The sequence below is a fragment of the Platalea leucorodia genome (assembly GCF_965183815.1).
Source record: "Platalea leucorodia genome assembly, chromosome: 9".
Taxonomy (NCBI): Eukaryota; Metazoa; Chordata; class Aves; order Pelecaniformes; family Threskiornithidae; genus Platalea; species Platalea leucorodia.
Window position 1 is genome coordinate 29,596,058 of NC_138831.1, and position 26,181 is coordinate 29,622,238.

At 41.3% G+C, this 26,181-nt stretch overlaps 1 protein-coding gene across 3 annotated transcripts in view; it reads right to left on the reverse strand.

Annotated features, from left to right (window-relative positions):
- Positions 1-100: 100 nt before the first annotated feature.
- NPTN (neuroplastin) overlaps positions 101-26,181 on the reverse strand; it is a 60,911-nt gene continuing 34,830 nt past the window's right edge. The window contains exons 3-8 of one of the 3 annotated variants that reach the window (XM_082322424.1): positions 23,396-23,490; positions 14,130-14,263; positions 12,333-12,606; positions 2,235-2,256; positions 1,604-1,677; positions 101-1,035 (exon numbers count right to left, since the gene is read on the reverse strand). In XM_082322424.1, coding sequence (XP_082178550.1) covers positions 1,617-1,677; positions 2,235-2,256; positions 12,333-12,606; positions 14,130-14,263; positions 23,396-23,490 — 586 coding nt within the window. In that variant the 3' untranslated portion in view covers positions 101-1,035; positions 1,604-1,616. The other 2 variants (XM_082322423.1, XM_082322425.1) reach the window with 2 other exon arrangements.

Sequence of the window (26,181 nt, forward strand, 5' to 3'; positions counted from 1 at the left end):
CCACAGGAACGCATGCTCCAGGATACCCAGCACTCGGGAAACACAAGCTTAAGTGCGATTAAATATTTGAAAAAGCCTCACACCTTTTTTTTGTCAGTGTTTTATTTTTAAAAACAGGTGAATCCACTTTTTATACATCATTGCACTTCAACAAATACACAGAACACAAGTTCATGCATCTACAGTTACGCACATCATGAGAACCCTGTTAGGTCTATTTCTACAATCTTTAAATCATGAGAAATTACAGTGTCAAACTAAAGAGTATAACTAGTTGCATAGAATATCACCATGCTGTAACATTTCATCATTTAAACAAAACAAAAAAAAAAATTATAAAAGTTTGCCTGAATTGAATGTACAAGAATATGTTGAACACATCAGTGCAAAAGGATTTGAGAATTTACATGAGTTAACAAAAAAAAAAAAATCACTTAAAAAGCAATCATATATATATATTTATAAACTGAAGTTTTGTTTTTGTTTTCAACTGCATTCCACCACGTCGAACCATTCCAGCTTTTGACATCTGATTATAGGACACCCAAGTCTCTCTATATAGGTTAAGCCCTTAAGATAATTTCAATTTATATTACTTCTCTAAGTACCAGAACAGTATAATTCTCTCATCTTTCAGACATACAGTAAGGAATGAATATCAGCAGCTTAAAAATGAAACACAATTACTGTATTTTGGTTTTCCCCCTCCCCCAAAATATAAATATATACTGTATATATTTTTAAGTTTTGCTGTACTTTACAAAAAGTATCACTAGATGGCAGCAGTGCGTTTTAGAGCTTTGCCAATTTTAACAGCTACAGGAAGTAAAAAATGGCGCATGCGTGAACCGGCTTACTACTTCTAATGTTTAAATAGATTAAGGAAAAAAAAAAAAAAAAGCAACATTCACAGCACATCAAGCCGAAAATAGTTTACACCTTCTACACTGAAGCATTATTAAAATTTATCTGGCTAGGTCATCCTTACAGGAGAGGCTAAATAAGGCATGCTTTAGACAGTCATATTGTTGCTCACTTGAAAAGGAAAAAAAAAAAAAAAAAAAAAAAAAAGAAAGAAAAATCAGACAGAACTGGAGTTCTAGAACCAAGAGTTCCAACCCTTAAATTTAGCAGGTCATATTGCCATCAGTCTCTCAGAAACTTAAAGCTCTAAAAAAGAAATGAGAAAAAAGGTGCTAGTCAATGCCCGGCAGCATTTTCAACATCACGTGCCATAACAGCGTGCAATCAAAGCGCTTAACGTCCGCTTGGGCCTTAATGAAGATAAAGGCTTCCCAACCAAGGCTAGCTTCCAGATTTTAAGATTGACTGAGGAGAGGTTTGGGGTTTTTTTATTAGCAATAGTCGTAATTATGTGGAGTTCAATAGCTACTGGATCGTTAAACTATCTGCATATTTTATGAAAGAAATCTTCCGATAACCCCAGGGCTCTTTGAAGCACAGCAGGAAGGCCAGTGCCATCCTCTGAGCGGCTGGTAACTTTTTAGTACATGGAACAAGTTATGTTTACGCACCCCAACCACTACAGAAAAAGGAGGGCTTTAGCCTGACCGTTTCCGAGATGCGTGCAAGTCATACTTACATGATAAGCATTTTTAATTTGTGTTTCTCTGGCGTAAGTTTTTATCTTTATGATTGTTTGTAGAATTGGTTTTCCTGGAAAAAGAAATAATTTTAAAAATGCACCAAAATCAATCACAGCTGTAGGAAAAAATGTCTTTGTACATACTAAGTTAAACAGCATTTCATTCTTCCTCCTCCTAACTGGAGTGGCTAAAGACAACACAACTTTTGGACCGTACGTTGCCTCCTTCTTGCCCTGTGCAGTTCACCTCCTACACCTCTCATTCTGCTTCCTGGTTTTACTGCTTCCTTCCTTCCTAAAAGAAGCTGTTTTTCTCCCCCTACTTTGCCAATTGCTTAAGACATTTGTAAAAAAACATTTATCAAATCTGCTACACCAGGCAGTCAGGGAGACCACAGGTGGCTTCACACAAATATATGTTTCTGACTCCTTCAGCACTATTTGTTTTTCTAGAAAGGACCTTGCAGATATCACTTTTCTTCACTGCAATGCTAACAACCACCCAAGCAACGGGTCCCTTACCATTAGTAATGTTGCACCTAATATCCATCTTGGGTACTGTAAACTCCCATAAACCCTCACATTAAGCTCAGTCATGGTTTTTTTTTTTTTCTTAAAATGCACTTACATTGGCCCAGCTGGTTCATCATCTGCAGCAAGAATTCCGATGCAATCCAGGGAAAGACAAGGAAAGGAAAGAAAAAGAGAGTCAGGCTTTGCACCATAACACCGGCTGAACTGCAAACAGCAAACCGATCTATCTACAGCGTTAAAGGCCATTCCACTTGGTAGTGCAAAGATTCATGGAGTTATTTTTCTGGATTCAAGTTTTAATGGCAGGTATGTTGCTTCAATGGTTTTAGTTAACACTTTGAATGCTTGTCATGAAGAACTGCAACTGTAGCGGACAGATTGTTGCAATATGGTCAGACTCATCTTGTCCCCAAGTTCCAGTGGTTCAATCTCATAAAAACTAGATGAGAAGACAAACCAACGTTTCAGTTGTAAAATCCTGCTGGTTATTTTCTTGCATTGATTTTTTTTTTTTTTTTTAAATATTTTTTTAAGCGATTCTTCAACTGCTGATGGGTAATTGCTGGTATATACACAACAGGGTATATACACCATATGCTCATCTTCCCCCGGGGATGATACAACCTCTACATATCCCGTTTTTTCAATGTCTAATTAGAACGGACCAGGTTAGGAGGAGGTTGAAGCTGCAACACTTGATTTGAGTATCCAAACGTAGTCCTTGGATAACATCAGGCATTGTGCGTGCGTCCGACAGAGCACAGGGCTCAAAACACCAGGGAAAGTTAGGGGTGTTGTAATACCTCCAGACACAACAGACTTCAGCTACAGAAGACTGACAGCATCGTTCTGCCTGTGTCTCTTGGCAAAAATATTCTCTTTTAAGAATTGGATAAAGATCTGCCAATGAGTAATGTTTCACATTAACTCTTTCATGACCAATTGAACGTTGTTTTGAATTATAAACCACCTTATTTTGCCCCCAGGCTGCAGTACAGAAGACAGAAGTGCATTTAAACAGCGGTACAAAAATCAATCCAGAAAGTTAACGCTCCTGTAGAAGTATTTTGGGGGGACCAATTCAGGACCTGCTGTTTTTGGCACAGTTGCCGTTCCCACCTCGTGCTCGAGGGATTTTTCACTGAAGTCTTTAAGAAACTCTCAGCAGGATTCCACAAGGGTGCTTAGTGCACATGAAGCAGTTATGGAAATTACAGTCTTAACAGTGTAGGCATCCGCATGAGCACACGCTAGGAGTAATGTCAGTCGAAGGGGACATTACTCCACCTGTACCTTCAAGGCAACGGATAGGCAAAGCCACCGCTAGCACAGACAGTGACCGGAACAAAAAAATAGTTCAAAAAAATAAAGAACTAACCACAAACCAAGAGCTTTACAGCCAAAATAACACACTAGCGACACACCAGTGTCCACAGAAGTCCATTACCAGCAACAGTACACTATCGGACAAGATACAGAGAGAACTAGGACTAGTAAGGACAACCAGACATCAATGTGCTGTTGTATATACAGTGGAGATATACAGAGACACATCAGGTACTGAAACACAAAGCACAGTAGAGTAAATCTAGAGCTTCCCTCCACAAACATCTTTTGCTTCACAAAAGATCTTAAAGCAGGCTGTGCTACGGACTCCGTGCACCGGCGGGGAAGAGCCTCGGACAGACAGACAGCCCTCGGGTCCCCCCAACCCCAGATCAGTACTGCTACCGATGCCATTCTGCTTTCGGACTCGGGCATCTCAGCTTTCTAACAAGCATAATCGACATCTTTGAGAGTTTGTTTGGCCGGACTTCAGAAATACCAAACTGCACCGTTAAGATACAAGCTCTCTGTCGCTATAAAACAACCATTTTTCCTTCTCTGTTAAAATATTTAGATGCCTATTTCAAATAAGTAGTTTTGTGTGCTTAAAAAAAAAAAAAAAAAAAAGAAAGAAAGAAAAGCTTCACATTTATAAAGGCTGCCATCGGCTGTTTTCCTAACAAAGATCCAACAAAAATGCCTATTGGAATACTTCAGATTATGTGGTGGATCAGCACCACTCGTCCCTCTCCCATCTATAACCTAAATGGAGGTAAAATAAGACCGAGGAAAATTCCTCTGTGCGTTACTATCCTGGTCAGCCACTTAACTGCTGGAAAAGCATCCCCAGTACAGTACAGACAAAGACCGAAACCTTAGCAAAATCAGGGGGCAACAGAACAACAGAAAAATAAGTACAAAATTAGGCTAAATAAAGATTAAAAACAGCAAACTGAAATCCAAATTAGTTGTGAACGTGAATGAAGAAGTTGTAAGGAAAAAGTGTTAACATTATGACTTGTGCATTGTATAGACTGAAGCGGAGATTAAACAAACTCCAAAGCATGCAGATCTCTCACTTACCACCATTTTTTTAAGGGTATGATGCAATTGAAGGGGGGGGAAAAAAAAAAAAAAGAAGTCATAGTAACCGACAAATATCAATATAACTCAAAACCTTTATGCCAGAAGGCCTGCTCTAGTAACCGATTGTCTCTAGTGTAAAACCTATGGCCATAGAGAACATCCTCCCAGTATGCTGCTTCATTCCATTCCGAACCCATGGGGCTCCCAAAACGCTGCCAGGTGAGCTGTAATTTTACAATTGACCACACTAAAACCCCTCCTTTGGCAGGAATTTCCTTTTGAATGTGGAGGGGATCTGCAGACTCCAAAACGCCCATTGTTTATGTAATACAAGATTTTTAAAAAACCCCAACCAGCCAAGCCTTTCTTGTGGGTATAGTGATTATCTGCTTAGCATTGCCCTGAAGTAGCACATTTCTGAACTGAAAAGTTAGAATTGCTGCTGTCTTAAACGCATCGTGTAACACATGTAATCAATTCTTCCAGGCAAAAATATCTGGACATAAAAATTGCAAGATGACGACAAATAGATTTGCTTTAGCTCCTCCGGTTGTATTAACTGTCTGGGAATGTAACTCATGCTTCGGCAGTCTCAGAAGGGGGCTGTGCTTTGTGGCCCCCACCTTTACTTTCAGCCTTAATTTATAAGGCATTTTAGATGTTACTCGGTTTCTTTTACCTTCTTTGGAAAGCTACAGTGTTTATTTTTAATATCAAATTAATCTTGCATAACCTCTTATGACTGGTGGAAGTTAAAAATGAAACACTAACGGGTATTTCCAGCACTAAGATTCGCATTTGTGCATCCAAAGGGACTCTACGTTTCTGCTCATGCTTTAAAACTTGCAAAGAAATCTACACAAAGAGGAGTCAAGACCAGCAGCTTCAGCAATGGTTCTTCTACTGGCACATGGCAACCCTCAGACCTGCCTTTACAGATCAGTAGTGAACTGGAGCATTATTAAAATGAAACTTATGTTCAATTTCTGTTCAAGTGCTCGAAAGGAAAAGCCAGCGCCTGTGGCAGCTTCGGGGTCCTGTGTTACGATACAACTTGTACTGTCTGCAAAGCAATTTCTTGCAACTATTACAGAGACTACTGGGGAATTCTTATATTTAAAAGCTAGATTAAGGTTTTGCTTTCTGGGAAGAGAAAATTTGACAGTGGCTTGAAAACTTTTGAGAACATTTGCAAGAATTTAGATGCATTTGCCCAGGTTGGAAAAATTAAAATTGTTTTAATAAATTTTTCAGTTCTTAACTTGTAAAACATGCAGAAGGCTCCACATTGAGCACTCAAAACAGTCCACAGCCACGCGGGACCGTGATGCATTCTCACAGGGTAGCTGTTCACAGGGACACAAGCGTTTCAACCTGCGTTAGCCACTCAGGGCTTTGGTTGCACGCAAAGATTCGAAGGCAGCATTTACCACCACGATGCACGTCGGGTTTGGAGCAATGCTCTTCCCTTTGGCTTCGTTAACAGGAATGCTTTGGAGGGAGGGGGAAGAAGAGGCGAATGGAGACACTCGTCTTGCTCCATAAAGCAAACCAATAAAAATAAAGCAGTTGCTCTGAAATGGAATGAAGGCACAAGCGTATCGGCAACGGAGACTCTCTGGCCAAGATTACTTACGTGAGACTGGAGGAATTCTGATCCTATAATAGCATCTAACAAACTAGTATACAAAGGCCCAGAGGAGCCAGGCTATTCGATTACCACTGTGATACAACGATGCTTGCTGTTAGGTGTAGTTGATAGCTACACCCTCTTGCAATGTGCCTGTCTGACAATTTTCTCCCCTCGATGAATTTTAAGTGTGGGAGAGACAGGTGCGGGTAATAGGGAAAAAAAATCCCCGAATTAGCTTGTTACAAGGTAAACAGTTTCAGTGAAAACATTTCGTTCTTTAAATTACTTACAGTAATAGCAGGAACAGGGAAAGTCAAGAAAAAAAAATGAGTATTAGAAAGAATGTGGGGATATGGATGGAGCTTCTGCAGAGCTGGAGCAGAAAAACATTCATAGAAAGTCTTTGTATTAAGCTGAGAAATGAGAAGGGAAGAATGAAAAAGGACATGTTATAACCCAGTCACCGCATGGCTTTGAACTAAAGATCATGTAGAATATGGATTTTAAAGTAAAAACTGTTTACATTCCTATGGGGGAATGTAGCCAAGAAGTTTTTACTTTCTACTTACCCCAGAACACACCCTTTAAACTAGCGTCTTTGCTAATTTTAGGCTATTTGATCCAACAACAACAGAAAAAGCGCTTTCTTTAGGAATCTTTGATATACTACATTCAGGTCACAATGGCTGATCACTACATCTATCAAAAATAAGCAGCTGAAGCTATACCAGAGGAATAATAAGCTATTTGCTTCCTTTTATTGTCAAGGGGAAGTCCAAGCAGCTAGCATTCTGAGCAAAATGCATCAGCAGTCCTCTGCTGAAACGGTTTCCCTTCGTACATGCAGTGATGTGCCAGCGGCTCTGACCTCAACATGCCACATTCATGCAGCTTTCATCACCAAAAGCCACTGGAAGCTGCACGTTATTCACCCACTCTTGGTGTTACAAAACCTAGCTGCTCTCCGGTAAAGGTATGTGAGCCGTATATTGCTTTACCACGCGTAAAGCAAGTCAAAACTCTCATTTTGAAAGGATGCAGAAATTCAAGTGCAATCTGCCCTTCCTTCCTCCTTCCAGCACATAATTTGGATGCAAGGGGGCTCGCACCTGCAGGCAGGTTACTGGAGGTGCCCACTGCAGTCACCTCCCCCCCAGGAGGACGAGAATGCCCCTAATCCACAAGCACAACAGCAAGAACCTGCACTGGGCATCCGCTAATGCCATCTTTGCACCATTTTTGGTGGAAATATGGATTTCACAGGTGCAAAGTTCCTTTTTCTGCTATACAGCAGCAGAAGTAAAAATAAACTGAATTATGTGAAGGAGGAGCTACTAGCAAAGGAACTACTGAGCAGCCCTGTTCCATGGCATAAAAAGCAAATAAACTAAAGACAAAAAGCAAGGTCCATGCAAAAAAACCTGCGGTCAGGAAATGCCAAAGCTAAAGGAGTGTCCTTGCCCTTCCAGCATGGCAGCGCTTCTAGACGGAGGTAACACCTTTCGTGAGGCCAGCGCATACATTGGGAAAGTGTCTCGTAACACACAGCCCTTTATCCCCCCCAAACTCTGAAACCTAAGTGGCCTCAGTCTGCAGCTAAACAGTAAATTGAGAAGAACCACTCCAAATTTAACCAGGTTATCTGTCACTCTACCCATCTGCCAAGAGATGAGGCAGTTGGCACACTAAGACAGGTAATTTTTAGCCTGTGGAACATGGAGATGAGAGAAAGGGAATTAACTCAACTGGCTTGATTTTGGCTGGCCAGGTAGAGTTCCCAAGCGCTCTGGAAAGCATCCCAGACACCTTCCAGGATGGAGATAATGTTTCTCTCCAAACAGTCACATCCCGCACTAGCAACTGGGTGCTGCTGTTCAGCATCAGTTATTAAAAGTCCTTTTTGGCACTTCTTTGTTTAAACTTGCCAAAATAGTACAGCCCTCAAAAGCCTTGCCTTTTTTTTTTTCTTTTTTCTTTTTTTTTTTTTTTTTTTAGGCTGATGCAGCTGTAAGACCACTCTGAAGTTCTTACAAATATCCTCTTGTGTGTATACAAGTGGACTGCAAATACAAACACTGAAATTACTGATCTGGTTTGTCAAAGGTTTATATACTTCTGAGGTTTGCCTGAGAAATATCGTATTCCTCTAAAAACAGTTGTTCATCAGCCAGGGTGGAGTGGGGGGACCCTCAGGATTTGCCGTCTCACTACCTTTTGCTACAGTGAATTTGAGGACTCTCTGGAGATGTGAAAATGCTAAATTGTTCAATACAGTTCTCAAAAAACAGCAGCAAGATGAGCAGTTTCTGGTAGGTGGCACCTCAGTGAAGGCAGGCTAGTACAGCTGAGAAAGGTAAAAGTACTCAAACGTGCTTGTTGTTAGTGGAGTCTGGAGCAATCCTGCTCCAGCTTTCAACTTGGGCTGGTTTCGTCCAGGGGGATGAACACAGCACGCTCTGAAGGCTGCCTGTAACTTATGTAGGTTTAACTGAGCCAGACCTAGAAACGATGTCACCTGGGTACTGCACAAGGTGAGAGCTCAGCGTAGGCACCAGCATCTCCCAGCAAGACCTGAGCATTTCATCCTACACTGTTACCGGTCAGGCTCTGCACGGGTTGCAGGTGTACTTCTAGACTGTTGATTTAACAGTTCCTTCAGCTCCAGAAAGGCTTCTGATTTTTCTGTATACAGGTGAAGTTACCACGTTTAGCATCGCTGTTCTTCTCCAAAACTTTTTAAGAAATCCTTGAAGTATCCTGAATAAGTCATCTTTGCACTAGGTCTATGCAGAAATCCTCACTCCTGAGATCCTCTTGACAGGACAGACGTTAGCCAGTACGTCAGAGGATTCTCAAGGGGAAAAAAAGCCCGGCTGAACATGGGAGACATACCCCCTCCTCTCCCTAAGGTGGGATCTACGGCACCACATGGGCCACCCCAAAGCATTGCAGAGGGTGTAACCAGTACAAGACTTGCACCCCAACATTTAGGCTGTTTACCGGTAGCAGACGCCTTATCTGCAGGAACAGACAGCCTGCAGCAGGACGACGTGCCAAGCCAAATGATAACGATCCACTAGGCAGCGGTCCAAAGTAAGATGCAAAACGGCCATCCATCCTCAAACATGGCTGGGGTTTTTTTGGCTGCTTCTACCTGCTACTCCAGAGCAAAGGAAGAACTTCAGAAAAATCTGATGACTAAGGAAGGTCCAGAGTGATTCCACCATGGGAAGACAGGGAATGGGGTGATGGTGGAGAGTATGAAGCAATCTCAGTGCAAAGGAAAAATTTGGAGTGGTACAAGGACAAAATTCACATCCCAGCAAGAAGGGCCATCAGTGAGGTTACTCTGCTGATGAGGCTGCCAGTTTTTTCCCCTATTTGCGAGGCGGCACTGACAGCTCAATCGTTATTGCTGCACCAGCTTCATAAAAAGATCTGGCACAACGACAACCCTTGTCCTTAAAGCTTAACATATCAAAACCAATACTAAAAAAAAAATTTGGAAAACCAGCTGCTAGTGAGAGAGATCACAGCTGTTGCCAAATAATATTCATATTAAGTAATATGGTGTTTAGACTAATATCTGCATGAGTTGCTGGCTCAGCTATAGGCTCATTGATGTTACCCGCTATAGCTCACTGCAGCATGCGGAGGTGGATATATGATTTCGGAAGCAGAGTTTTTAAATTCCAAATGATAAGCACGCCATTGCATTAAAACATTAACTTTGGCATTTCGTAACAATGTATTTAAAATAAAATTCAGAATAACCTAAGTAAAACATCCAAGTGTGGAAATCAGCAGACTCTCAATGACTTCTCACATATGCATTTGTAAGATGCCCCTGCTTCTAGGGTGTTTTCCACCACAATATCACAGAAAGCTTCAAATGCCATTACAGAAAGTGCAAGAGTATCCAAGGAAATGTAGGACACAAGTCGGCCTTTAGTTGAGATGATGTTGTGCCAATTGTGTCTCTTCATGCAGGCAAACCTAATACAGGGATATTGACTGTGATATTCAGTATTGGATTTTGTCCTCCAAGAAAGTGGACAGAGAAAACATCTGTCCACCACAGAGGTGCATCACTCTCCAGGACTCAAGCTTAGCTGCCTTTAAAATAGGAGCAGACCAAGCAAGCAAATTTAGTAACCTCAGTTACTTGGCTCATCATCTTGGACACCTCCATCAGAGATGATAAGCCTGGATCCCTCAGGCATCTGAAGAGTGGCCAGACCAGCCAGGAAAACTTCAGCCTTTGAAACAAACAGGTAGTGAACTCTTATCTCCAGTGTGTGCTTAATCGCACTAACACTGGGGTTGCATTGCGATCTGGTCAAGTCAAAGCCAATTTCTGTTGGATTAAGTCCATCTGAGGCTGCTTGTAATGAATATTTACATATAAAATTGCAATCTGATATCTTGTTTCGATCCTTGTGAAACGTCATCAAGCAAAAGTCTGAAATGCAGGGAACTATGAACAGCCACCAACACAGAGGTGAGATCCTCTCTGGCCATCCCAACGTCAAAGTTAGGCCCATGTGGCATAGCAATATGGGAGAAGTGCAAGAGAACATTTAAATTGTCTTCTTCAAAGTTTTCTGGGCTGGTTGAGAGCCATTTTGAGGACAAACTGCTGGCAGTATAAACCCCTTAGCAACTGTGAAGCTGTTAGTTATGCAGAGGAACATGCACTACAGAGTTTAAATTTTGTTGGATACACACCTAGACCAGTCTCAATGCATGCTCTATAAGCAGTTAGTAAATGCTACTCAAGTGGTTAAGATCAAAAGCTAGTTTCCTCTAGGTATGCACCACTTAAGACAGTTTTCATCTGCTATGGAAGGGATCCAAGCCTCAGCCATTCTCAAAGTATTAACATTTATTATCTGTTTCGTAAGATTTTTTTTTTTTTTTTTCATTCTCCAAAACATAGCTTAGGAACAGTGAAGTTGTTTTTGCCCAAACTTCACAAGCAGATCAGTGTTTCAGCACCTACATTTTCATCCCAGAAGGCAAATGTCTTGCTGCGTTGTTATTGATCCCTTGTGCAGCTCGACAACTTGTCACTGCTGCACAAGCTGCAACACAGCTGCCTTGGGGAGTTACCTACCATGCTAGAGGAGGGCTCGTCCAGCCCAGGAAGACACTAACGATGCAGTGCTTCCCGAATGGATTCAGCATGTTGCCCTCCGCGTACTCTAAAGCACCTGCTCCATTACTTGGACGCGTCATATTCCTATAGCACCGTGGCATACCACTGCTTCTCACAAGGATTCCTTGGATAGGTTTTCTTGATAAACACTGCAGTAAGCGGCTAGGTGTCACGTTAAAGCCTGTTTCTCCATGTCGTTCTTTCAAATACTCATTTTATCCTCAAATTACCCCTTCCCCCATCTTTTAAAGAGGAAGGTATGCAGAAGAAGCTCAAAGATGAAACAGTTACTACTTTTTGTGTACCAAACACAGTGTAACTAATTAGCGCTACCATCAAACCTGATAAATACCTAATCTTTAGAAAGTGTAACTCAGTGGCTATTACAATTATATATAGTTTCCAGAGCATTCCTTAAATACAGATTTACAGTTACAGACCAAAATAAGAGCCCTACCCCCACCCTTTTAACACTGAAAACATGTTTTATTTCTGAAGCACCTCTGCGGTCCCAGTCCCTTTCAGTGTAATGTTTCCTTACAAAACCTGCCCGGTGTCCAATCCAGATGCCACATGGAAGAGGGAGTGCCATCAGGGATTAGAGTGTTTCCAGCTCTCCCCTTGTGCTGCTCTATGCTCCTTAGGGCTGACGTGCAGGATTTCTCAGGGCTAATACAGCAGGAAAGAGACGGGAGTGCTAGACCCACCTTGTGTAACAAAAGCTTTACAGATAATGAAACCACCACCCTCCCGCCCCATAGTCTGAGATCTTGGGGAAATCCAGCGTTAGGACTTTGCACAGCACTTGGACCCTCTGCGCTTGCTGGGCTTAATGTTTGGTGAGGGAACAGATGAGAAAGCAAAGAGCTCAGAGCTGAACGAACTGTGCTGCTGATCCTTCCTGCCACAAAGCCCCACTCGGTTCTGCTTCCACAAGTTCACTTTGCCCTTTTTTTTCCCTCCTTACAAGCGGCTTTGAGCACACTTACCGTCTGGGACTTCATCCGGCCGCTTCCTTTTCTCATAAACAACTATGATGACAACGAGGATAACGATTTCTGCCAAGATCCCCAAAAAGGGCCAGAGGGGAGCCAAGTGACTGCGGACACGGAGGATGGTTGTGACCGAGACAGAGCCGACCTGGTTGGTTGCGTTGCATTGGTACTCGCCAGGATCCTCATTTATCTGTAGGTTTGTGATGCTGAGCTCAGTGTAGTTGTCTTTATTTGAAATAAAGAATCTGCCGGAGGAGTTGTTGATGTCCTGATAAGAGGAGGAAGGTGGAAGAGGAAAAGAGCAAGAGCTTTAGTAAGTTCTGGTGCCTTTTCAAACTAGAAGAGGTTTGAGGAGTTCTTCAAAGAGGCTGGTTCCTTAACACAACAGAAAAGTCCACTGTCAGTGTTTATTCTGTATCCCTCACTAAAGTGAATTGTGCTTCAAAACAACAACCAAAAAAAGCCAACTTGACTGACAAGCTTTATTTTTATCCTACTTTAACAGTATCAGCCATGAAATATGCCAGTGGTTGCGACCATGTAAGCTACCATGTTCTCAGCCTTTTGCTTCAAGAGAAACTGTTATGCTCCCCTCACCAGTTTACAGCAGTAAGATGAAACAGGTCGACCTAAACAGACGAGACAAGTAACAGGAGAGAGGATACATTCCCTAGCAGAGGACAAAACGTTTTCAATGTAGAGTGGGAAAAAAGAAAAAGCAGTACCCGTTAAGATTATTCTGCACTGCATTAGATAGCATTTTCTAACTACTTAAGGTATGACAGACCTAATAAATTTTTGCCTCTGCTATGTTTTTAAAAGAAACACGCACTGCTCACAGATTTGTGGTCAGGGCAGCCTAAGCCAGTGACTTCAGGAATATTTAGAGAAGCTGGAATTTGAGGCACCATATTCTTTCTCCATTAGAAAAAAAAGACTTCCAGAGTTGCTTATGTTTAAAGAATTAAAAAGGGGAAAAACTTTGACAAAGTATGGATGTTTGATCTTCCTGAAAGTGGATGAATTTATCAAATAACTTAACCAGAAAGACAGTGTAAAGGGAAATGTGCAGAACACCATGCAGGGCTCTCTGACTCACAGCACTTGGTAAGTCATTCACACAGCACTGTCCCTTAAAAATATAAGCTCACACTCAACAGTGAACAATCAACCCATACTATTATTTGCTTAATATTTTTTCTTCATCTGTCAATCAAATTGCTACCTCTGGCAGATCATACAGCAACATAAAAATAGGTGGCTGAGGATTTAGCAACCTGCAGCTTCTCTTCTGCTATTCCAATTGCTGGTCAAGGTTTTTTTGCTCATTAGATCAGTTGCCACATGGAAAAAAATACGATCACATAAACACTAATAGGTATCACTGCCACATCGTCATGTTAAGTCTTGTGAGGTCAAATAGTAAAATGGGAAAACAGTTTGAGAAATTTATAACCAAATGCATTTTTAAATCACATTTCATAACTCATGTTTTGCAATTTATAGCAAATACCCTGAACATCATGTCTTTCTGGACGGTTCATAACTTTGCCCAGCAGCAACGCAATGAGCAACTCTGTTCACACAGCAACAATATAAATACCCATTTTATACTCACTGCTGCTGAAAAATCTCAGCTTCACTCACTAATGTATCAGACTTTTGAGGAACTGCATTTCAAGAAGTTATAAGGCACCCTAAGTAATACATCCCTAAAACCAAGGTGCTTGTTTCCTTCCTTACTGGGAGTTTTGGCAGGTTAATACATGCCTGACACCCCAGTTCTCTTACCTCAAATACTCCATTGACCTTCTTGCGCCACACCCACTCGGGATGTGGGAAGCCCACAGACTTGCAGTACATGAGTGCCTCCTGCCCCTCGTTTTTATTTTCACTTCGCTTGTGGCCAGTGATGTCAGGAGTAGCTATGAAACAAAACAAAAACACCTCTGTTTACAAGCTGCTCATTAAAGAGAGAGTTATTTCAAGCTCTGAGAATTTGAACAGAAAAATAAGTGACAAGTTCCCTGTAAGCTGTTGCCTTTCCCACACTGAGCCCATCTTACAGAAGAAAAATTGCGATTCCCATGTCTCTCCAAGCAGCATCTCAACTGAAGATCTGCAAGAATGTCCTTCAGGCTTGGTTTACCAGACAAATTGAGGGACAAGGGAGAAATCTCAACATCAAACTTGAGTTATCTACCACAAGCCTACAAAGCTAAGATGGCCCAGCCGTTCCCCAGTGCAGGAAGCTGAGAAACATCCACGTCTCCCTGCCGACCGCTCAGGAGTTCCCTGCAACTCTGCAGTACCTTCAGCTTTGAAACAGAGCTGTCGGAGATTCCGGTCACAACTTGCCCATCACGTCAGGACTCTGAACCCGTACTGTCTTAACATGATTTCTGAAAGCTGAATCATAGGTATTCTTTCTTACAGCAAGATTTTTAGATTTGGTCCACAGACATGCTGTGACTTGTTACACTTTACAGCGACATTACTCCCGGGTACCGTTGGGTACCTGTAATGCAGCAGAAGTCAAAATCCATCCAACAAAGATCGTTTCATTCAGGCCACCCACAAATACATCTGTGCTAAGGAGGGCTGCAGGTGAAGCTGGGCAACCACAAGCAGAACACAGCCCTGAATATCAGCAGAGGGTCTTCTGAATTAACTAATAAATAACGTCACTGCCGTTTGCCACAGCAGCCCGTTGCAGCCTAATACCTCACGAGAGATTACGATGGATCAATGGACTGCCTGAGCTGAACCTTTGCTTAAGCAGATGGCTTTGGTGCCGCAGTGACCACCTTTAAAGCCCATTCGCTTTCAAGCTTGCTGATTATGTCACACGTGGCCTGCTGTGTGATTGCAGGACACTGATCTGTTAATCCAGTCAAAGTCCAACCTGAGTGCTCCAGGAAAAGACCCCCCAGGCACTGGAATTTATTACAAGGGTCTATTCAAGGGGAGTTCCCTTTACCACTAGCAACCCCTACAGACAGGTATACAGAGGGAGCACAGGTTTGTGACAGCTTATCTGCAGCTGCAAGCTAAAAGAATTAAGCAAATTTCACAGTTGTCACCAGAGGCAGCAAACAAAAACAAGCAAAACTTCTTGTGCAGAAGGACATCATCAGCTGAGCCTGCTCTTCCCCAGAATGACATCACAACTCTGGGAAAATGTTCGGCAACTTTAAGTGCTAAAGGAATTATCATATTTCAAAGGCAAGGGCTTTTCAAATGCAGAAAGCATCCCATGCCTTACTCCTGCAAGATTCTTTTCAGACAGTAATGCAGCCGATGATTGATAATGTTTTTAGCGGCAGAATTAAAATAAGCTTCTGAACAACAGAAGAATCATGGTTGTAAGAATACTTAAGCTACAGCATTCCTTAGTATGTGTGTATTTGTCAGAAAGGACACTCCAGGAGACGCTGATCAACCCAGGCTTTTCTCAAAACGCCTATGTAAATTCAAACAGGATTTCCAACACGTGTGAGCTTTGCAGAAGTTCTGACCATTTGCCATGTAAAGAAACATGCACTTGCTGCTTACAGAATTATTAACTCTTAGCTGTGTTTTCTAACGGATGATTTGCTCCAATTCAGCAACAGCCAGCGCTGTAGGTATGCACTGACAAGCTGAACAGATCCTCCACGCTGGGTGCTGCTGCAGAGGATGCAGAGGCCAGTTCCTTAGCAGAGATATTGCCCACCAGAAATTAAAACTAACTCTAGGACTTCTGCTAGAACCCTTAAGGAAGTTAGGCCATTTTAAAATATTTTAATATGTTAAGCATGTTCCCCCCCCCCCCCCCCCCCGATTTTTAAGTAAACACCTTTTTAGCAGGGAGCTGAAAAAGAGCTCACTACCTAAGAAAAATGCTATGACTGTATCATCCCATAAGGAAGAAGGTGAAGGAAGTACTTCATCAAGTCTGTAAGTATCCACACAGGCAAATAATGGCTTTGCTAACAATATTCAATATACATAATCATATAGCAAGACCAATGGATGAAGCTAGACAAATGTCAACTAGTTGCAAGATGATGCTAACCATAACCATGATATGTAAGAACAAGGCGCTGGGGGTTTTATTTATCTTTAAGAAAACTGACACCTAAAATATATCTTTACACATCAAACATGAAAATACTTTGAGAGATGAAAACATGAACTGAATGAAGACACCAGATCATAACAATTCTCTGGTCTTGTGCAAAAAGAAGCTGCCAGGTATAGAAACTGAAGCAAGCTGGAAAGGAAAGAACACTCCATACTTGCTGAGTGATCACATACTACCTGTGCCTATGAGGGGCAATGATATTTGGAGGAAATTAAGTTTTCAAGCTGAAGGTCTCAAAGAAGAAACTAAATCTGCTCTAGGGTTGACTGTGCTGCATTACATCTTCAGGATATTAAGCATCAGTATGCACCTGCAACATCCTTTCAAACCACTGTCTGCAGCCTCAAAGAAGAATAAAATATTTATTCCAAAAGATGGTAGTTTAACAAGAAGTTAATTTCATCTCGTGATCTACTGAAAGGTGTCATCTCCTCCTTGCTAGGCTTGGAAAGCTCTCTTTTAGGGAGGAGGTAGGTAAGCCCAGTGACTTCCCTGCGGTTTCTTGCTTACTTGAGGATAATATGCAGAGATCGCATCGAATCTAATTAAAATGAAAGGCCAGCAGAAGCAGAGCACAAGAGACAGACTTAGGGCGAGGTGAGGGTCCCAAAACTAGCGCTGATGGTTTGTGAAAAGCAATTGCAAATTACCCCCATTAGGAAAAGAAGAAATAGGATTCATCAGCTTAAAGCTGAAGCTCCACACAGTCTCCATCAGTCAGCACTTCATTTTTTCATTGCCATCTACCAGCAGACAGTGAGTCAAAGCAGAACCTTGCAGGGGAAAAGGATACAGTAAGTCAGCACTCTGCGGCTGGCCCACTTTTTCTATAAGGTTGCTGATAGAGAAAAAAGAAAGAAAGAAAGAGGGAAAGCTTTCTAGGACACCTTAACTTCTACTGCAGGGTGACCTGGTGTTCTCCTACAGCCAAGAGATAATTATATTTATTTAAGAAGAGGACATCTTTGCCAGGTTATCCCAATGAGAGCGTAAGTGACAAGAATACATTCTGCTCTTTCCTTGCTGGGCACAGTTACGCAGCAGCCATTTCCAGCTCTACTAGGACAGGGACTATTTTTGTACGCAGTCTGAGGGGAGCACTACATGGAATATTAATATTTCAGGGCATGATGAAGCCAGTTTCAAGCTATGGCTGAGACATTAATCCAGTATTTATTCTGCCAAACTGTTTGGCTAATTGTGTCCTGCTGTACAAACTACAATTAAAATATCGCTGCAACTGACCTCAGTCTCAGATTTAGCAAGAGCGCGATGTTTTCCTGTGAAGCTTTTCAAGTCAAGATTTTTCTTACACGACTCATCTCCAGTGCCAGGAACAGATAAAGCACAGAATGAAGCAGGTTTTGTTCAGAAAGGATTTAGATTTCACTTTAGCTTTTAAGCAGCAGAATCCACATCTCTGTTCAGATGCAGTTTGCTGTGGAGACATCGGTACAATGTGCTATGTCGGCTCCTACATCACTGAAACCAAGATAATGCCCCTGATAAAAGAAAGCAAGTTTTTTATTCTTGTGAAACAGGAAAACTAAATACTGAATCGTTGTTTGAAACAGCATATGGAAGAGCAAAAAGAGCCAGGGCTAGTTTAAATTAATTGCTGGGGGGGAGTGGGGGGGGTGGGGCAGGGGGGGAATAAATACAGATTTAGCCATTCTTGACACAAGACTTCTGATAAGCATCATTCTTTTGATAGTTTTAGACTGAATCACAACAGAAAGGGGATTTGTGCCAGAGTACACATTGGACCTCCGTGCTTCAAGTACCCAAAAGGCACAAAATACACTGTGCAGCAACTTTCTGAATGGTATGCTTTCAATACAGCCTTGAAAAGAGAGTGTTTTTTTTCTTGTTACAGGGCATGCAATGTCATTTCTTGATATATAGTAGGTATTCAGCCCTTAATTTCCAGGCATTTTCAAGATATTTTACTAGCAATACTAAAAAGGAGAGGAGAATTAATATGCATAACACCTCCAACCCATGTCCCAGTTAACAAAACCCCTTCAAGTTTTCCCATTAACAGACAAAATTAAAGCAAGGGCAAAAGCACCTAAAAATATTCTTGCATGTAAAAACTGTTGTGTCTTATGGGTGACCTAGTAAAAGGGCTCTGGAAGATTTATTTTTCTGCATTGTAATTTTAATCCATGTCTACCTTTATAGCCTGGGTGGAAAGCTAAGACACCGATGGCACTGCGAGTAGGGAGAACGTGACATGCATTTGCCGTGTAATGCTTAGGATCACTCTAAGATGCAGTTGTGCTAAGAGAATGCCTGATTTCTTAATTAATTTCTGGTACAGCATTGTAAAAATGCAGCAGAGGTTTAAGACAGCCAGGAGTCAAGAAACCAAGATCGTCCAAGGCTGCTGAAATAACCACTCGTTTTCCAGCACGCTGCTTGGGCTGGAGCCAGAGCGAAAGTGGAAGAGTAACATTCTGAGTGCAGGTATTGCATGTGAAATAAGAGCCTCTGGCTCAGATGAAGTTAGGGGGTAAAATAAGCATTTTTCAAAAGTGGTAAGTTTTATGCCTCTCAGAAGCAGCAAATGGGACTGGTCTGAGCACTTGCTATCGGGAAACGAACAGCAGTTGGGGAGGATAGGAGAAAGGTGCAAAATGAGCCAGGGATGAGGAGGGAAGTCAGAAGAATTCCCTTGATGAGATAATGACAGAAAGGCCTTATAGGAAGAGGCATTAAAAAGCTCTATCTCTCCAGGTGCATGGAAAGAAGGGAGCCTTTGATGGGAAGGCAGGGCAGAGAGAACAGATGCCCCCCATCAGGCATGCTACCTACATCAGTATCTTTCTTGATGCTTGCATTACTTCTGGGCAGCCAGAGGGAACTGGAAGCATGTTCTTCCCCATCTGGTTCTCAGTGCTGCTGCTCTGCACCAGACAATGGTTTGGAGTATCAGAAGACAGAAAGACAAACTTGTTTCCCCTTCCTTCTCCCAAGATCTTGCTAAGAGCAGAAAGATTGCAGATGCAGAATTCTTCAGGGTTGCGTTTTGGGTTTGTTTTTTTTTTTTTTTTTTTCTTTCTTTTCATCTTCAAGTTTTCAGAGCTTTAGCACCACAACAACACAGCAAAAGCACTGCAGGTATTTCCACCATGCGGCAGCGGAGCAATTACAAAAGCCTACTTCCAGATGGGGAGTAGACAGCACACTGCATCTTGGCTAGTGCCTGGCAGGATCATCATCACTGCTCCTGCTGAAAATAACCACATCATACATCACAGCCTGGTTACCTGCAACACTCCCAGCCAGCTGCCTTCACTGCAAAAGCAAAGAGTGGGAGAAGATCCCTGTTTCAAGTCAGAATCTTCCTAATATCAGCATTTGCTCAGCCTGTTGTTTCAGGCTTAGAGCTGCACTCGCACAATGCCCCTAACAGCTCTGAGAATTTGAACAAGACTACTCAGTCTCCAACTAGACACTTCATCCAAAAGCCAACTGTATGAGGGAAGCCAGACTTATGCCATTCCTGGGAATCCCGAGAGACTGACATTAAACTCCAGTATTTTCAACTGCTGTTACACTAGTGCTGCCCTAGTAATTTTTTTACCAAGAAAATCTGCTTTAAGTATGCAAGCACACCTAGCAAATCTAACAGCGATGGTCATGTTTCTGCATTTTTATCTTCTTATATAGCACATGTAGAGATTCAGGAAGAAAATAGGCAACATTACATAAAAGACAAATGGCACTGGTATATCCTGGATTACATCTGCTGCGAGGCATTTGTTAAAGTTGTTCACAAGTTGTCAGAAAGTCACTATTTTGGTCTGCAAGCACTTTCGTATTCTGAACCATCTTTTCTATGTGCATCAGCAGTTAAAAATTGCAATATAATTACAATTAGCAACTAAGCAATTAAATTTGTGTACAGTTGCTTAACCACAAATACTGTGACAGGCCACACATGCAGGTAAGCATTAAATTACGGCATCTGCATGGTCAAACAAGATTCATGCATCACTCATACATCACATACGCCTTCATTAACAACTAGGTAGCATCTCCACGCATGAAGTAGTATCAAAAATCTGTTTGCTTTGAGAACTAGAACTGCTGCGGCAGAATGCGTAGAATATTTACACCAAACTGCAGGAATCAGAGAATGCCCTCTTTTGCAAAGTAAAAAAAAGCCTGTGTATTCTTTACAACTAGCATGGACATTATTCAGAGACATTTACATCCAAGAAAATATGTACGATACCATACAAGTTTAGCTGTGTGGCTCTTCCAGGAGCAGTAACTCAAATGAGTACTCATTTGATCAGAATGAATTTATGTACAGCGCTAGGACTGCAAGAAGACTGCTAAGTTCTCCAACTTGTGCTTTAAATGCAGTCACAATTTATTACTATGTAAGTTTCCAAGTAACAGGAGTTAGATAGGAAAGCGTCTTTTCAAGTTTAAAAGTACATGCGTTCCAATTTCCAATTTGCCACTCTTGTGGTGCTGTAAGGAGGAGCTGGAGAATAGGGTTAGCGAGTCCTGGAATTGCGACCACTGAGCAAGCTGCAGGTGTAATACCTCCCAAGAGTGGTGCTGGAGTCATTAATTTTTAACTGAGGACAACTCATTGGTATTTATATATAAATTACGTGTGAAAAGTTGTTAGTAGGATTAGTTATTATTCTCCCTCTGCCCTCTGTGCCAGTACTTCAATCAGATATATTGGCTTTTCTTTCAACAATGTTAAATCCTATGTCCCTGTAAACCCCTCTGCCAAGTTCTCTCGGTGTCCTCGCCTGGCACTGGACAGCAGAGAAGCCCTAAGCCAAATGTTTCTGAAAGGTCTTTTGAGAGATTAGACAAAGCTGAAAAAGGTCTTAACCTATTAACAAAGTTAAATTTCCTGTCTCTAGGAGTGGTTTGTCACCCAAAGCAGCCTAGAAAAGGCAGAAAGGACTTAAGATTTTCATTAAGATAATATTAGAAGATTTAGCAATCAGAGCATAAGAGCAGAATGCAAAAATATACCCCCCAAAAGAAGAAGGAAAAAGAAAAAAACAAAACAAAACAAAAAACAAAACCAAAACAAAACACAACACCCCCCCCCCCCCCCCCCAAAAAAAAATGCCTAGGTACCTTGAACACCCAGAAGACAAACTCACCAGAAGTACACCTTAAATTTGAATTCAACTTGCTGTAAGCAAGGCAATAATTATTTTTAGAGGTGCAGTCAGATTTTTAATCAAAAACAGTCCATTTCTCATGTGTTCACATGCCTTACACCTCTCAGCTATGCCAACAGGAACTTCGGTGCATTCACATGAGCACATCTAAAATAAGATTTCCTTTTTCCTTGCAGAGATAGCTTATTCACCAGATTTGGTTAAACACTGGGTATATTTTGATACGTTGTTTTATGCAAGATCATTGGAAAAAAAAAAAAAAACTTAAAAATTGACACAGGAAATCAGCAAGCTTTTCTTGGTGCAGCATCAGTCAGAATGCTCATTTATATGGCAGTATTTCTCTTCCCCAGGAAACTCTGTATGGTGCAAAAGATGCTGTTCTCTGGAGAGGAAAGATGGCGTTCAGAATAATACTGTGCATTTGTCATTTCACACAGACTGCTGAATTACTCCCACTTCCTCACTTCGGATTCAGGAACCTGACCATGCAGTGAGGCACCAGAAATTCCCAGGAAAGAGGTCAGCTTTCAGCTTTTGCTACAGATCTGTGGTACCTAATTTAGACAGCAATGATCACAATATAGATCAGGACAGGCTGCGTCACTGGTGCAGGGGTGCTAAGAAATAGTGTGAAGCATCCTTCTTCCCATTTGCTATTTTCAAACAGCAGCAGAGGAAGCTCTACATTTAAGCTGAGGGTGCAAGGAATATGGTAAGTAATGGTAACTTAGATTTCAAACAAGTTTACAGTACACCTTCATAAAACAAGCATCAGTATAGTCCCAGACGCGCACAGGCTGGTTGCAAGACTATTTAACACATTTTTGCGTAAACTCATCTGCCTTTGACTAACGAAGCTGTCATAATGCATCAATTCCATCTTACTGCAGCACGTAAGGGGCAAACCATAGCTACTGCAGAGCAGTGGGCCAGTAATTTCCACAGTTAATCAATGAACAAACAACTGTACTGTGACAGCAATTTAACACTGTATAAAACACCATTATCTCCATGTTACTTCTATAGTGTAAGTCTAACAGAAACACTGTTCTTTTGTTCAACAACTACAATAAAACTTGGTGCAAACTTTTCACGTTTTGCCATTTCTACCCACGATTTTAGGGTCCTAAAGATGTCAGAAGACTACTAACATGCACAAGACAGAAAAAAAGGTGCATGAAAGTAGAAAACCCCAATCTGGTATAGGGCATCTCTCCTAACCAGAATCCAGGCTTTCCTGGCAACTGAAATAGTCCCTGCAGACAAACGCCAGTTCCAAGCTGCCACACTCAAGATGCTGGTTCTTACTTTTTTCCTATTCAGAACAGACAAATTCAAAGTACATTGAATACATTCAGATGGCCTCATTTACTGTGAAATAGGGAGGAAACAGCAGCTGTCTTTGCATGAGCACAGGCATGTTCTACAGCAATCTTTATCCTGCTGGACAGGCACGCTCTCTTGTGATAGCCAGATTTACCAAAGGAGTGCAGAAGTGTGTGCTAGCAGGTGTTTTAGTATCCCCTGTGTGGACCACAAATGCAACGGTCATATTCCCGTACCTGTAAGATCTTTCCTCTATGACTGCGTACAAGACTTTCCCTTGAAATTATAACCAAGGATTAGACACAGGCTCTGTATCATGAGGAAAGGCCTCCTGAGTTAGCTCTCTTGTACGGACACTGAGCAAGACGGCAGAGGCAGTGAAAGCACTTCACTTTCAGGGAGAGGAAACAAAACAAAACAAAACAAAAGAGTACCTCTCACTTCTATAGTGGCGTTGGCTATAGGAGAGTTTGAAAACACAAACACGCACAAGTATTCCCCTGACTCTTCTGCTCTGGGCTTCAAAATCCTGCAGACAGGGAGAGAACACATGAGCCGTGTTAAGTACTGTGTTAGCAACCAAAAATGAGCAGGCTAGGAATTTATTCTTCCCCCCATACTTTAATCTTTTAACTGATTTTCACAGCTATTACTTGTTAATTCAAGGTATGTTGTGCAGACGTACCTACTTGAAATAAAGGATGTTTTTTGCCTAGGAAAAGGGTGAGCTCTAGTCTGGAAAGTCAGTACCAATTTAGCTGGAGAAACTGCATTTAGTTCAAGAGCAAAGAAGGAGCCCAACGACTGTTAACTATTGCACTACAGTTAGTTTGATGCAAGCCATCCTCAAGTCACTAGCCTATTAGGCAGGTATCACCTTCCACTGAGGGAGAAACGTGATTTGTATGTACTGCCTGCATTGAAAAAATCATACATGGCCAATTGGAAAATGACAGACTACAAATACAATCAAGGCTGACACTGTCATCTCATAAGCTGCTTTCTTTTTTTCCATAACAGATGAGAGACTGGTCCGTTAATAGTTTTCTCTGATTCAGACTGGATATGGAAAAACTGCAAAAGCTGGTCAGGTCATGAAGGAAGACACCACACAGGAATCTGCTGCCACTTAAAATGAGGAAAGACTAATGCAGTAACAACTAGTAGAGGGAAAAACAGATGCAAGCCAGCCAGAAGAAAATCAGAGCTGCAACAAATAAATAAATAAATAAATAAATAAAATCAAGATGAATTTACACTCGAGATAGCGCTCACTTCAAGTCTACCAGCTTTTGCTGTCCTTCAAAAAGCTTTTGGATACAAATTACTTAAAAGCTCTACGCATATGTTCTTCAGATATTTACCTACAAAAGACATCTTAGACCAGAGAAGCATATGACAATGTGACGCAGAATTTACATCTCCACACAGCACAGAATAAGGCAGAGTTCTCCCCATCCCTTCCTCCCTTTACTGAAAGGCTTCTTGGCTTTCTTTTTTTATTTTTATTTTTTTAAAACACATTAAGTAAATAGCATGCAGATGAACAGAAACCCTGCAGAAGAGCACTGTAATAAAATAACTTAATTACACGTGGAAACTGCTTAGACACATGGAAAAAGCCGCTCAGTTTAACACAATACTTTGACTCAAGTCTTCACTATGTTTACAGCACTTACTTTCCAGAGTGACCGGTGAAAGTCTAAAGGTAGTTATAAAGTTAATATGTCTTTCAGATAAACAATAATATAACCACTTTTCACAGAGTTAAAATGAAATATTATCTTAATGACAGAAAGAATGATCATTTAGTCTCAAACATCAAAGTGATAACTGTGTTTAAACTGTAGGCAGGTAAAGTATCCTTAGGAAGTGTGCGGCAAGCCTGAGCATTAGTGCCTGCTGACACTGCTGGCAAAGGTGCAGTCCTCACCTGGCTGCCACGGGACAACTCCGCCCAACTACTTCCATTACTAAGCTATCCGAAGACTCTGCAATAGTGAGGGAAGGCAGAGAATACCTGGCTTTCTGTAACAGCATTTAGGACCTTAATAGTTAAATAATCATACTCTGACCACTGCTTTTTATCCGCTATAGTCAATATTGAAAAGGGTGGAGGGAAAAGTAAGAGATTGTATTCTTTCAGTTCTACATAAGCTGCTTTTTAAAGTGTGAAACTATGGCAGCCTCTACTAGAGTATTATTACCATAAATCATTAAAGCAACTGTAAATTGATACGGCTGCAAAGTTTTAGAGACAAACAAGCACCTGAAACAAGTTTGCTTAGCCAACAACTTCCCTCAGTCCTGTGGTTTTAGGACAAGCCCAGCTTTTTGTAGATGCAGACTTTCCAGCAGATGCAAAAACTCCAAAAAAACCCATTTTCTTCAATTTAGCTCAGTAACCTGCTCCTCGACTCTGAATTAACTGATGAGGAATTCTGAAAGAAATCACTACTTTTCTTCTCCAAACTATGAATGTAGACTAGGGGACAGGTCTCCAGAATCAAAGTGCAGGATGGCCAGAACCACTTCCAGGCACTTTCTGCTTGTAAAAGAATACACTACAAATAATTCTTGCCCATTTTTGATTAAAATGGTGAACTAAAAAGCTATGCTTAACTCAGTTTTCTGACTATAGCTGTTTTCCAGCAAGAGCAGCTACATCAAGTCTGAATGAAGAATTAGGAAAGATGTCCGCCATTTCTAATGTTGTATGAAGCAGGATTTTTAAGGCACATAGTTTAACTTACAAATTCTGAAGCTGTCTGCGTGGTAAACAACACTGAACTTCAATGAACTAACCACATTTCATAGCAAAACAACACATCTTAATGACTGAAATGCCAAGAACCTGAAATATTTTTTATTTTTTTAAGGAAAATAAGTACAATGCAAAAGACTAATCAATCATGTAAAAAAAATGCTGAAGCTAAATAACCTCTTTTAACTACCACTACATTGACATTGCTTGCATTAATTTGGTATTTCTGGATCTGCAAAAAATAAGTAACCAAATCAAGCTAACAGATCAAATGCAATGTGATCACATGCAATGAAGAAATGCCACAGAAAGCCTGAAACCACAATATACAACAAAGCAGCTTATAAATGAGCAGGAATTTGAGATCTACATTGCAAATGCAAAATTTCCCAAATTCTCAAGCTGTCCTGTGATTGCAGCATGCTCTACCAACCCTTCGTTCACTGGGAACAAAGT